This window comes from Lepidochelys olivacea, assembly GCF_965140295.1.
Source record: "Lepidochelys olivacea isolate rLepOli2 genome assembly, chromosome: 2".
Classification (NCBI taxonomy): Eukaryota; Metazoa; Chordata; order Testudines; family Cheloniidae; genus Lepidochelys; species Lepidochelys olivacea.
The window spans coordinates 268,277,397-268,292,022 of NC_140412.1; the positions used below are offsets into that span (position 1 = coordinate 268,277,397).

Below are 14,626 nucleotides of genomic sequence, written 5' to 3' on the forward strand. Positions count from 1 at the left end.
CTGACAGGGGTACGATAGTCTGGAAAGGTTGAGAGCCACTGTTCTAGACTAGAGCATAAAGCCTGAGCCTGCAAGATGCTGAGCACCCTCAATGACTTCCTTGTGATCCTAGAGCTACAATTACCCACATAAACCAATAGATGGCACTTTCAAACAAAATATGCAAAGTAAACACAAAGTATGCATCTGAGGAAGTGAGCTGTAGCTCACGAAAGCTTATGCTCAAATAAATTGGTTAGTCTCTAAGGTGCCACAAATACTCCTTTTCTTTTTGCGAATACAGACTAACACGGCTGTTACTCTGAAATCTGAAAAAAGTAAACACAGTTGCCAACTTTCACGTGGTAAATGAGCACCCCGACTTTCACAATAAGCCAAAAATCAAGCTAATCCCACTTCAAAACAAGGCCAAAACAAGCCAATCCCAAAGAACCCCAACATGCTATGTGACTAGATCCCCATACCATGCAGTCTGGGACTGTGGTGGGCCCGCTGTGCACCCCTGACTCTCTCCCACCCTTACCCCTGCTTGCTGGGAGCCGATCAAAAAAAAGAAGCAACAAGTCAAAAACTAGCCAACAAGCAACTCACAAGCCAATTAACCCCAAATCAAGCCCCATTTCTGTGGTTTTTTTGGTGGGTTTGGCCTGTCTGTAAAATGAAATACAGAAAAGCTTCTCCAGTCGGGGTAGTTAACCCACCTCCCTGAGAGGCGGTAGCTGTGTTGATAGGAGAATTCTCTGGTGGACTTAGCGCTGTCTACACTGGGGTTAGGGGGGTATAATTATGTTGCTCAGGGGAGTGGATTTTTCACACCCTGGAGTGATGTAGTTCTACTGGTGTAAGTTTCTAGTATAGACCTTTTGGTAAATCGCCTCACCCCTTTGCAGATGGCAACAGGCCCATGTCACTGATGACCAAGATGATGGGGAACTGAATGAAAGTAGCTTGATTTGTTCAAAGCATTTTCAATCCCAAAGGGCTGACAGACGAGCTCCAGATGCACAGTTTGGTTTTTTTGTTTTGTTTTGTTTTCTTTTACTGTAGCTACAAACCAGCTGAAAAGCATAAGCAGAGAAGGAGAGAGGGAGGTCCAAAATACTATGGGGAATGCATTGGGGCCTGTGAAAGGAACCCCATTAGCGACCCTAGAGACTGACAGTCTGTGTGTGTAGCACAGGCAGGAGCATTGCCAACCATCCCTGCCCTGCTGACATGCTTCAGTCCTGCTCCTGAGGGGACCACACCTTGGGCTGAAAGGGTAATTAAATCTCTGTGCCCCATGGAGTCTTTCTATCCATTGCAGGTATTGATCTGGCCTCCCATCACTGTTATTTTAGCACTTCATAATCTTGAACATATCTTTCCTGGGTGTCTGGCTGGTGAGTCTTGCCCACATGCTCAGGGTTTAGCTGATCGCCATATTTGGGGTTGGGAGGGAATTTTCCCCCAGGGCAGATGGGAAGAGGCCCTGGGGGGGTTTTCGCCTTCCTCTGCAGCGTGGGGCACGGGTCACTTGCTGGAGGATTCTCTGCACCTTGAAGTCTTTAAACCACGATTTGAGGACTTCAATAGCTCAGACATAAGTTAGGGGTTTGTTACAGGAGTGGGTGGGTGAGATTCCGTGGCCTGTGTTGTGCAGGAGGTCAGACTAAACGATCATAATGGTCCCTTCTGACCTTAAAGTCTATGAGTCTATATTTATCCTCTTAACTCCCCTGGGGAAGCAGAAAAGTACCATTAGGCCTGTTTTACAGATGGGGCACTGAGTGACTTGCCCAAAGTCACATAGGAAATCTGTAGCAGAGCAGAGTATTGAACTCAGGTCTTCAGTTTGCATCTTAACCACTAGACTCTCCTTCCTGTAGTCCTCCGCCTTTAGAGCCAACTCTGATGGAAACTGGTCCACGGATATTTGGCCCATCAATTCATAAGTCACCAAACAGCCATCAACAGGTAACAACTTCTGGACATTATTGATGCAGTAGTGATCCAAGCCAGTGACATGGAGGCTGAAGAGTTCCATGTCCATTATCAGTTCCCTGAGACACCCAGGCTCCCAACAGAATTAGCTTTACATACAATATTGGTGTCATCTTTACAGTAGCCAAAAATTTCCCCCCATAATTAATTTACTAAACCACCTTAGTTTCATGTGACTCTTCTTCCTTCTCCTCCTGATGGATGTAGAGCAGGGGTGGGCAAACTATGTCCCGCAGCTGTTTTAAGCTGGCCCTCAAGCTCCCTCTGGGGAGTGGGATCTGGGGCTTGCCCTGCTCTGGTACTCCAGCTGGGGAGCAGGGTCGGGGGCCGTTCCATGTGGCTCCCAGTAGCAGCGGCATGGCCCTCCTCCAGCTGGGGAGCAGGGTCAGAGGCTGCGCCACATGGCTCCCGGAAGCTACGGCATGGTCCCCCTCCGGCACGCCAACGGGAGTTGCAGGGGCAGTGCCTGCAGATGGGGCAGCGTGCAGCAGAGCCGCCTGGCTGTGCCGCTGCCTAGGAGCCGGAGAAGGGACATGCTGCTGCTTCCAGGAGCTGCTTGAGGTAAGCGCCTCCCAGAGCCTGCACCCCTGAGCCTCTCCACATGCCCCAACTCCCTGCCCCAGCCCTGATCCCCCTCCAGACCTCCAAACCCCTCGATCCCAGCCCAGAGCACCCTCCTGCACCCCAAACCTTTCATCCCCAGCCCTATCCCAGAGCCTGCACCCCCAGCCAGAACCTGCACCCCGCACCACAACCCCCTGCCCCAGCCCTGATCCCCGTCCCACCCTCCAAACCCCTCGGTCCCAGCCCAGAGCACCCTCCTACACCCCAAACTCCTCATCCCCAGAGCCCACACCCCAGCTGGAGCCCTCAGCTGCCACGGGGGGCCCCTGGAGCTCCCAGCCACCACAGGGGGCAGGGGGCCATTGCAGCTTTCAGCTACTGGGGGGACCCTGGAGCTGTCAGCCGCAGTGGTGGTGGGTGCTGGACCTCCCTCCCTCCCCTCCCACAGCAGGGCTCAGGCTCAGTCCCACTGTGTCACAGTTATTTTTAATGAAAGTCAGGGACAGGTCACAGGCTTCCGTAACTGTTTGTTTATTGCCCGAGACCTGTCCCTGTCTTTTACTAAAAATAACCATGACAAAACCTTAGCCTTACCTCTAGTGGTAAAAGTGCAGATTTGAAAGTATAGCTGCATTTACACTCGGGGCTTTTGCCGGCACAGCTGTGTTGGTCACAAATTACACCTCATCACACCCCTGCCTGACATAAGCGTGCCAGCAGAGTGAAGCGACGACGCTTGTGGTGACAACCTGGCATGGACACTTAAAGGGGCAGTAGATAACATCCAGTAGACCCTACAGGTTGATGGCAATTCACACAGGAGATGACGCAGCCCGAGGCTATGGGTAATGAGTACAGATGAACTTACTGCAATGAGAAATACAAGCAGGTCATGTCTGAGCGTTCGCTTAGTTAGGGCTATTTTAATGAATCCTCTCTTTTTCCAGCTGCAGGCAACTGTGCAGGAGTTCTCCTGTGAGAGTCACTGTAAGAAGCTTGATACCCATCAGGGACACATCTGGATACATGATTCTGGGGACCAGAGCCAAAAGTAAGGGAAGATTTTCTCGTTGAAAGAGGCAGAGAAATTGAAGATTTGTGCCATGTTCTCTGCATTGTAAAAGGTCACTTGCCCCTCTTCATAGTCCAAGTGAACTCGGATCTTCCTGGGCTTCTCGTCAAGTGAGAGAGGGGTCGGGGGGAAAGTGAGAGCTGCATATTGACAATCCCAGCCCAGCCGTACAGCCCAGATCCCTTCCGTCTGAAGCCTTGACGGCCCGTTTCTCTCCACAGACTCTCTGGCAGCCCCCACAGCCCAGCCATCCCCATCTCCTACCTCCAGCTCCCAATAGTGTCTCCCTGTTGTGAATCCCTCAGAGCCCAGGACACAGGGGCTCACCATGAATCTCTTGGGATTGTCAGGCACATCCAGCCACCCCGCTCCAAGTCTCACGCTTTTCCCATCCTCTGACAGGACGAGGTGGGGATTTGCTGTTTCCGGATCCAGAGTCACGTTGACTAGAGAATGATGCAGATAGAGAGAGGCAGACAATCAGAGAGAGGCAGAACCCCTTTTCAGGTCAGCTCTGGAGCAAATCGGTGAATCTCCTTCCTCCAGAATTAAATGAAGTGGGGAAGGCAGGAGGAATGTTCCTGGTCTGAGCCAAGAACAGGAAAAACTCCTTCCACTGGAGCTAAATCAGGAATAAAAACATGGGTGATGTGTGACTCATGCATTTGGGGAGGCTAGGTGCGAGCGCCGGAAGTGGGAGGGGCCACCGACACCTGGACCATGGTCCCACCCCCTGCTCCCCCCAAGGCCCGCCCCTGCTCAACCTCCTCCCCCTGAGGCCCCACTAACACTCCACCCCCCTGCTTTGCCCCAGGCCCTGCTCTCACTCAGCCCCCTCCCCTGAGATCCCTGCCTGCTCGCGCCTCTTCACCCCCTCCCCCAAAGCCTCCCCCGCCCACTGCTCGCACCTCTTCACCCCCTCCCCTGAGGCCTCCTCGCTAAGGAGTGGGAGGGGGGCCTCAGGGATGGGAGCGGTGGGGTCCTCGCGGGAAGAGGTGGAGCGAGGGCGGGACCTCGGGGGGGAAGAGGTGGGGCAGGGGCGGGAAGAGGAGCAGCATGGGTGGGGCAACAGGGGAAGAGGACAAGCAGGAGTGGAGCCCCGGGGCGGAGCATGAGCGGGGCAATGGCCCAGGTGCCCTTTCGACAGAGGCGGTGCTTCAAAGACGGCAGGCCGGTGCACCTCCAGAGGGAGGGGCACCGAATCCCATTTGGGGAGGCTTAGCCTCCCCTAGCCTCTTATATCCGTCGCCCATAAATAAAATTGCACATGGATGCAATCCTGGACCCACTGAAACTAATGGGAGTTTTGCCATTGACTTCAGCAGAGCTAGGATTTAACCCCATGAATGCAATTGGCTTTAGCTTCAGCGGATTGTATGTTGGACCATTTCCAGTCCACTTTGGATTCTACTTGTCACCCCATAGCCCGGATGCACACGGGACTTGTCTCAATTTCTGTTTCAACCCTGGCATGGCAGTGAAAGAGACACAGGTGCAGCGAGTTCCCCGGTGACTTTCTGTGCTATGCTTTTCTGGAGAGAAGCGTGCTTTTATGCCACAATGGTGGAAGCTGTGCTGGTGAGAGCTCAGTGGAAGCACCATTTCCTTGACCAGTGTGGACAGGGATTTTTATAAGCAGGGATGTGCCTGTATCCCTGGCTTTTTGGGGGTGGTAATGGAGGGAGATGTTCAAAATCCCAACCTAGATCTAAATTCTGGGGCTGTCTCCTCTTGCTGTTATGGCCTTAACCAAACCTCTGGTTCCAAATATTTTTGAATGTAAGGCTGTTGCATATCCAGATCAGGCCTATTTCTACTGTGTAGTGTAGGCCCCTATGTAGACTCTATAGGGTACATAGATCTTTAGCACAGTTCTTATCTACTCTGCTTTAGGAGAAGGGGGTAGAACATCATGTTTAAAAGACACTGTTGCTGCTACAACGGTTTCAGTTTTACTGTGGACAGGGCCTAAATACTAGGGAGTTAGCGATGGTAACAGTTCTTAGGGTTACAAAAAAGGGTCTGTTCTTAACTTGGGTTAGCCAACCTGCGTGAGCTCATGGGTTAGAATAGCGGTGAAGACACGGCAACTCAGCTTGGACCTCAGGCTAAAGCCCACAGGTATGGAGGAGCCAGGGCTTACAGTCAGTCTTAGAACTCAGCTGCCGCCAACCCCAAGGTAGTTTCTATAAAGTAGTGATCACCTTCTCATTGGCCTGCCGTCACCTGGCCACTCAGTAAAACCATCTTATGTTTGTCTAGCCCCAGCCCTTTCACCTCATTCCTATTTTGTATTTTTCATTACACTGACAGTTCCTCAGCCCCTCCTTTAAACCATCATTCCAGCAACAACTAACTGCGTCACAGGATGGCACCTGCCTGTCTCCAGGGGTTCATACAGCTGGTGGAGACAATCTCTTCTAATAGCGAAAACCTCTCTTTGGTTTCAGTTGCCTCTTCTCCCAGAAAATCCAGAGGGAGCAGAGATGGTCTGAACCAAAATTGTGGATCAGAGCATCCTTGAACTTTATTGACATTATGAATCTGGATCCCAATCCAAAAGTGCCTGTGAGGATATGTGCGCTGTTTCTTTAAGAGCCTAGTTCAACAAAGTGTTTAAGCAAGTGCATAATTTCAACCATGTACGTAGTCCTCTTAAAGTTACACGTGTTTAATACCTTGCTGAATCTGAGTCAGAAGGGAGAAGCAGAGAGAGACAGAGTAGCTTTAGAGCTAATAAAGTTCTGAGTAACGTTCCCTGTTCAGTGTTAGAAGACAGCAACTTTCTAGGATTCTTTACCATTGTCACAGGACAATGCTGGGCATGTATTTCTATAACAGACCTAATCACAACCCAGATCTGAGCCCTCGCCAGTTCGCTGTGTTCTAAATCCACATCCAGACATTGTGGCCTACGCCCATCTCTGCAATGGAGAAGTAAGTACCTCATTTTAGAAAATCTTTGCCTCTTATTTGTTCCCGGCAGTCACAGAAACGTACCTTTTTCTTTATCCAGCTGAGCTCGCAGATTCTCTAGATGAAGAAAAAGGAGACAGGGATGAGATGTCATGCACACCAGTTCTCATGGCACTATTCCAGATATGCTGTCTGTGCCAAATCCTGAGTATAAAGTGGTTGGAATCTGTGCAAAATGTCACAATCTCACACTGATCTGGCCTCCCATCAGTTGTTCATCATATCCAAAACCGGCATTGCACACCCTTCAGCCATGTCACCAGGAGGGACAAAATCACCCCAGCACACCGGGTTCTCTAACTTTCCATAGATATGCAAAGAGGCACATGCCATGACCCTAGCTGGGGCCGCCTGTGGGGCCATCCAGAGATTCATGGATTTGCAAGACTGAGTCAGATTTTGGAACTTCCCTACATGGCGCCTGGTGTGATGCCATCACCCATGGTCACTCTGGCTGGTGCGACAATCCCTAGTAGGCTATGTGTGTGTGTCTTTTCCTGCCAGTCTTTGTAGCACTGTGGTGGTAGCATGATTATCTCTAGTTAGAGGGGACAGAAGCCAAAATTTGGAACAACCCGCCACCCACCCCAAGTACACCCCATTGCTTCCCTCCTCCCAGCTCCCACTGAGTGTTCTGTTATATCACCTCCCAAAATTGTGGATCACCCTCTCTGCCCCTTCATGTACAGCAAACACATTCAGTTCCCAGAACCCTTTGCACTGGCTGCATTGAGGCTTCACAGGACTCCGGAGCGGATGGAGACTCATAGGTGCCAACAAGACATGACAGAGTAGAACCAAGGGCAGACACACTTCTGCATGAGGAATCAGCTGGCAGAGATTTTGTAGCTGAAGATGGTTCAGGAGTGGTGAGGAAAAAAGCTAAGGTCCAGTGAGAGACGTGGTGGGGACCCACAATGATAAAAAACAGACGAGAAAGAGTGAGTGGGGGAGGAGGACAGAGGCAAAGGAGCAACAGCATATGGGGCACCATGAACCAGAGAATGGGATGGAAGAGAAACACAATGGGCCCCTGGGGAGACAGGACTGGAGACATCACCCACAAGGTCACTTTGTTTTACCTTTGAACATAGCCAGCACCCCCATTACAAGGCTATTATTTTCAGAGAAGTCGCTGACTCTCTTCTTCAGCACAGGAGAAACGGGCGCTGGAGTTGGGACTTTCACACACTCGCACCTAGGAAAACACACATATCCTGACGTCTGGTCTACACCTAAAAGTTAGGTTGACCTACCTTCATCACTCAGGGCTGTGAAAAATTTTATGCCCTGTACAATGCAGTTAGGTTGACCTAACTCCCACTGTGGATGCAGCTAGATCGATGGAAGAATTCTTCCGTCAACCTCGCTACCACCTCATGAGAGGCTAAATTTATTACAGTGATGGAAACCTTCTTCCGTTGTTTTAGTCAGTGTCTATGCTCCAGCTTTGCTGCAGCAGCACGAGTAGTGTCGATGCACCCTGAGAACATTCACCCAGCTGTCGAATCCCAAACTCTCCACCCGCGCAGAGAGAATAAAGACCTCAGCCTATGAGCTGCTGAGCCCATCAACACCCTAACAGGGACAAGTGCATCTAATCCGCATGGCAATTATCAAAATAGGAAGGGCAGCAGTTATACTGCTTAGCAAGTACAAATGTGTACCTTACAACCCCGCTATGAACTATTATTGTTATGCAGATTACAGAAGTGTCCAGATAAAATCAGGGCCCCGTTGGGTTGGAAGCAGCACAAACTCACAACAAGAGAGAATCCCTTTCCTGAAGGGTTTATAATCTAACTAGACAAAGGCACAGGGAGGGGACGTGACTGCCCAAAGTCACCCAGCAGGTCAGTGGCAGAGCTAGGACTAGAACCCGGCTCTCCCAATACCTGGTTTGGTCCCCTGTCCACTGGGGAGTTAACACCTCATTTTACATGAGGAGAAAGAGAGGTACATAGAGGCTAAAAACATGATTTTTCAGTGCTGCTGAGCAGACATAACTCACTGACTTCAACTGGCTGTAGGGGACTTGCCTGACCCCTCGCTCTCACCAAATGCCAAGTCATTTAGTATTATTTTAAAAATGTAAAACAACAAAGAAAGTTGAGTTTTTATCAAAGTACCATTCCCGTGGCAACCAAAACTCAGCCCCTTTGTACAAATGACAGATATATTAAATACAAAACATTCCCACAGTTGCTGCATGCTGGGAAGCTGGGTCTTCAGGACTGTTTCCAAGACTTTTCTGAGCACACCATGGGGGGAGGGAGAGCGGGAACGAGCCCAGTAAGTACCTGTTCAAGGTGCTGCCAATGTCCTAGAAGGGAAAGAAAACAGATGATCAGTTCATGTGCCACAAGAAAGGAGGGTCGAATGCGGCTCTCCGCTACACCAGGGCAAGTCAGTGGGGCCATGCTGGTGAATCCAGCCCGGCAGGTTTCTGCTGGGGGGCCTGAATCACTTTGTGTTTGCAGTTTGAGTCCCATCTGCAGATCTCCACACTGGAGAACATTAGATTTCTGGTAACTTAGGCCCCCATCCTACAATTGACTTCACATGGGCAGGTGCCTGCCCATCTGTGGGGCTCCATGAAGGCGAAGGGGTCTGCCTGCATGACTTTCACTGCAGAATCGGCACCAGAATCAGAAGTAAAAGGAGGCTTTATTTGATTCCCAAGGATGGCTCCCTCATCTTCTCATCTCCATAGCCCCTCTTTCTCTGCCTTTTTCCCACCTCATGAAGATAAGATGCCTCCAGCCATTCTAGCCTCTTGCGGCAAGTGCCGTAGGACCACCCACCTCTTCCCCCGCCTCATAGACCAAAAGGCACAGAAGCCTTGCGCTCACCCTCTCTTCCAGTCCTGACACCTCCCTGCATGCAGCCCCTCTGGGCTCCTCCCCATTCTTCTCCACAGTCAGCCTCAGATCCTGACGTGCTCTGTGTCCCTGGTCTGGTTGGAAGTGAAGGCCACAGGACTTCCTTAAAGGGTGGGGTTTGTTCCTCCTACAAGTCCTGACCTGACCCATCTCCCAGCAGCCAGAAATCTTCCCTTCATGCCTGCCTACATAGCAACCTACTGGCTTTCTCTGAACCCAGGAAATGAGCCAGTTCCCAGGTGACATCCCAGGTGGGAATTAAATAGATAAACATTAACCTTTTGGACACCAGGTACTTTCTGAAGCCCCAGAGACTGTTTGGAGTTTCTCCTCATGGGTAATTTTTCTCCATTTCTATTCAAGATCATTCAGAGGAAGAAACACTGCCTCTGTTTACATATAATCCAGAGACCCACTGACACCATATAGTTCAGTGTTTCAATCTTACAGTCAGTATTTCAGTTATACCGTGAGCTCTGAGTCCTGGACTCCAGTATCCCATAGCTGGGCTTCACTAGCTCAGGAGTCTTTCCTCTTTTTGCACAGGGTCACAGAGTATGTACAATGCAGCCTCACCTTCAGGAATTCTGTCGCTGGCTGGGAACATTTCCTTTCTATCTCGCTGATGAGTTCGTTGAGTAGTAACGTTTTCTCTGAAACTTTGGTTACATATTCATTCCGCCTCTTTAAAATCTCCTCGTCGAGCACTTCCAGCTGTGCCAGAAGAAGGCACTGTTGTTCACTAAGAAAGTCATGCAATTGCTCAAATTCCAACAAAATCTTCCGTCTCTCCGATTCTGTCTGTCTCTGCAGGGAACAGATATAACGAGGGGAGGGGCACGTCAGTATTACAGGTGGAGTCTTTTCACTCTCCATAGATCCTTGTGTGTGTGGATGTGGCAGATGAGACAGAGTTGGGGGCTGGAAGAATAAACCTTACAGTGAGAAAGAAGGACAAAAGAGTCTAAGGGGTAGGAGATGGAGAAGTGGAGTAAATCATAACTGAGCCAGTGGAGAAGACAGCAGGAGGAGTTGTAGAGAAGCCACTGGAAATGACAAGAGGACCTGGTGCGTGTTGTTGAAGGAGATGAGGTGGTGGCAGGACAGAAGAAATGGAGCTGAGAGGTTAGGGAGGAAGCAGTGTTTAGAGAAGACAAGGTCAAGTGAGTAGCCGTTTTGTCAAGAAGGAGATTCAAAATAGGGATGAAGGTCAAAGGAGAAGAGGAGGGGGAGGCTAAGAGGTTGGGCTGGACACCAGTATGGAAACTGAAGTCCCCAAGGGTGAGGGTGGGGATTGTGAAGAGAGGAAGAGCCAGGACTCAAAGTCAAAGAAGGTGGCCAAGGAGGCATCGGGGGTGTGGAGGCAGTGGTTGAGGGTAGAGGAGGCCACCATCGGGGAAAGTGTGTATTGAAACAGTGTTAGACGGGACACCTGATTTTATGTGGGTGCCAGGAGATGAAGAAGTCTTGGCAAACTAACCCTTTTGGAGACGGAGTGAGCCTGCCAGGGAGAGCAAGAGAACAAAAAGTGGGAGGTTGTGAACGGGGGCTGAGATTGAAAAAGAGGATCCAGAGGGACAGAGGTGGTGACGGGGATGGGGGTGGGAGGCAGGGAGTATGGGGATGGAGGGAGGACCAGGGTTAGGGTAGATGTCACCAGAGGCGAGGCAGAAGCAGCAGAGATGAGATGTGGATTTGCCGGGGGCAGGGTTGAAGGAGGGCAGTGAGGGTAAGGGAGAACTAATAGTAGCAGTAGAAAGTGGGGGTTAAAAGGGATATGGAGACAGTGGGAGAGGAGGGAGGGAATAACAGATACATTAGTAGAAGATCAAGATCAGTTGGGAAGTGATCTGCTAACCAGAACGAGAATACATCTGTAACCAATACTGTTTGCAATGAATAGCTCTGCCAGCTCTATGGACCCCAGACAGAGTAACATGTTACTCATGAGGGGGTGTAGTCCGCACTGTCCGCTCATGGAACAGCCAAGTGCAAAGCATGCCTGTATTACTGCCACATTACTAAGGCCGTGTCTATATGGCAGGTCAGTGCACGGCAAGCTCAGATGTAAATCTACCAGCCTCCTGTGCAGTAACTGGCCCTGTGACCCTGCCCAAAAGTTCCCTAGTGCGCTGTGTGAAACTGCAGGGTCGTGGCGGTGTTGTCAAAGTCATGGTGTGAGCCCACTTGTCATGCGAGCAGCCAATATGAGCCCTAATACTGCTGTGATGAGGCCCATGTAAACAAGTAGAGAGCTAGGTAGGTAGATACCAGCAGTTCATCGCTTTTCTCTTCTCCATACGGCTCAAATTCTTCTCTCTCTTGTTGTAAGAAACACAAATTGCTCTGAAGCTTTTCCTGCAAAGAAATATGGATTTGGTGATTTCCGTGTTTTATTTTACACAATATACAGCAGTATTATGTTTGGTTATGTCAGCTCTACACATCTGCAAAGCTCTCTTATGGAGTGACAGTAGCAGCTTGATAGTTAAGGCCAGCTCCCCGTTATAAGTCCAGTTTTCAAGCCCTCCTCTAACGTCCCCCTAAAGAAGCCAAAAAACTCAGGCAAAGAGTTTTAAAGTTATCATGACTAAAGCTTTAGTTTACTTGTTGAAAAAAATCCTAACTTTTTGGCCAATAATTCTAAAATGTTTTGATATGGGGCCCCCAAAGATGTTTTGTTGATCTTACTGAGAAGTGCCTTCTGGTATTGGGGGCTGAGTTAGCTGGAAAGGGTTTGAAAAGATATAAACACTTGTTTTTACATTAATAAAATGGATCAATTAAGTTATTGGCATGTAAAAATTCATCATACTCTCAGTCATACTTTTAGTCTGGTGGAAGTTTGCAAGAGTTAGTAGGAGTTGTTGGGTTTGTTTTTTTTAAATGTAATGAGCAGTTACCAAAGTTTGAATTCTCCAGATAATAAACACTTACAATGTTATCTATTGTTATCCTTTTTGTTGTGAATGTTTGAAGACTAGCTACAGTGTAACTTGCATGGGGTGACTGCAAGTGAAGGATGAATATATGGCATGAATTAAGCGTCTTCATGCTTTAACTAGTTACTTCTGAGTTTTTGAGGTAGAAGAACTCTATTGAGATTATAATAAATAAAATCACAACAAATGAATAATAATACCTAGCTCTTGTATGCATTTTCTGAGTGGTAGGTAAATTCCACTGAAATATACTGTCACCATTACAAACCCTAACAAAGGTTTTGTTTGTGAATTTCCCTAGCTTACACACAGATGTGTCGATAACACTTTTCACCCTAAAGCACTCCACCAGAACAACCAGCATTTACAGTTTACAAACCAGTCCAAGATGAGCCACAATGAGTAGAAGACTCAAGCCAGCACCTGAGCGAGAAGGGATTAGAACAAGACCAGCAGCCGGATCAGTGAGCCAGACCCAAATTGGTCTGCTCATCATACATCGTCCATTTCTCTTCTCATCTCTCCTCTGGCTTCTCAGCAGGACAGGCTCTCGGGGGGAGTGGGGAGCCGGGGGGTATAGGGCACGCTGGGTAGTGAGTCCCTTGGGGGGGAGGAGGGAGCCGGGGGGTATAGGGCATGATGAGCAGTGATTTCCCTGCAGAGGAAGCTGCGGGGGGATAGGGCACGCTGGGCAGTGTGTCCCTGGTGGGGAGGGGGAAGCCGGGGGGGTATAGGGCAGAATGGGCAGTGCGTTCCGGGGCAGGGAGCCAGGGGGTCTGACCTTCCCCTGACCTGGTTTGTTTACTAGAACCAGCTTCTGCCCCCCCCCTACAATTCAATGGGAAAACTTCCATTGACTTGGACTGAGCCCCTAGACAGCGTCTCTTCAGAGACATTACTTAGTGCCGGATTTCCTACCTTGTAGGCCTGCGCCACCTCCTCTATGGGAGCCAGGGTGTGATCCCTATGCCCCCGGGACTCCCTGCACACCAGGCAGATCGGTCTCTGGTCCTGTTCGCAGAAGAGTTTCAAAGACTCCTTGTGCTCCTCGCACACAATCTCTTGCGCTTTCTTTGCTGCTTCAACACCAAGCTGCACAGCGATTTCTACCATGTTTGCCAGCTGCCTGTTAGGCCTGAAGTTTCTTGGCTGGATTGTCTTTCTGCACTGAGGACAGGAGAGGTTCCCGGATGATTCCTTGCAGTACTCACTGATACATGCCCCACAGAAATTGTGGCTGCACTCGGTGATCACTGGATCTTTGAAAGAGTCCAGGCAGATGGGACAAGTGGCTTCATTTTGGAGATTTTCAGTCAGAGTCACAGCAGCCTGAGCCATGATTCTTTCTCCAGGAAACAGAAGCAAAGTGAGTTTCACTTTCGTCTGCTCAGCAATGGGTTTGCCAGCAGTGGGTGTGGACGCCCTCCTCCCCTGGCTTTGTGCCCAGAAAGTCCTTTGCCCTGCAAGCTCCTAAGTCACACCCTAGAGCAGTGATACTCAGATCTCAGTAGTTCAGGAGCCAATTTAGCAATCAGTATTACCCAGAAGAGTCACAGTCATGTGACTTCATTGTTTCATTTATTATAGTGCTCTATATTCATATTTAAACAGTCTGAGAGGGGAAATATTTAGTTAATATATATCATTCTGACAGCAAATAAGTTACTAACTTAGTGCAAGTTAATAATGTAATTGGTTAATGAAATAGTAAAAGCTTCCTGATTGGTTAATAATTAAATCACAGTGTTTTAATATCACGTGCTGCAGAGAGCCACATGAGACACATTAAAGAGCCGCTTGCAGCTTTCGAGCCTTGGCCTGAGTATCATTGTCCTGGAGAGTCAATATGGGGGCATGGAGGAAAGACACACATTCCTATACCCTTCCCCAGGAGCAAGGGAAATGTTCTTGCGCAGAAAATGTGAGTGTTGCAGGCCTGTCAGTTTAGATGAAGGATTCTCTTGGGATTAAGGACTCAAAATTAGCAGCTCTATGGTAACATTTTCCAAAGTGCCTAAGCAACTTAGGTGCCTAAGGGTAAATCTCCACTGCAAAAACCCTTCCCATGGCAGCGAATCCCAGAACTTGGAGCACGGGCTCTGAAATTGTCCTCCTCAAAGCCCGGGGTTCAGCCTGAGCGGGAACATCTACACTGTTATTTTGGGCCCCATGACGTAAGCCCCATGAGCCTGAGCCAGTTGACATGG

At 49.4% G+C, this 14,626-nt stretch overlaps 1 protein-coding gene across 1 annotated transcript; it reads right to left on the minus strand.

The window, feature by feature from the left end:
* Positions 1 to 3,450: 3,450 nt before the first annotated feature.
* LOC311517050 (E3 ubiquitin-protein ligase TRIM39-like) lies at positions 3,451 to 13,970 on the minus strand. The gene is made up of 7 exons (XM_084621584.1): positions 13,338 to 13,970; positions 11,749 to 11,835; positions 10,054 to 10,284; positions 8,896 to 8,918; positions 7,678 to 7,793; positions 6,620 to 6,652; positions 3,451 to 4,065 (listed from the first exon to the last, which is right to left on the minus strand). Exons 1-7 carry the CDS (start codon positions 13,755 to 13,757, stop codon positions 3,554 to 3,556), a joined length of 1,422 nt encoding a protein of 473 aa, XP_084477710.1. The 5' UTR covers positions 13,758 to 13,970; the 3' UTR covers positions 3,451 to 3,553.
* Between the last annotated feature and the right edge of the window lie 656 nt (positions 13,971 to 14,626).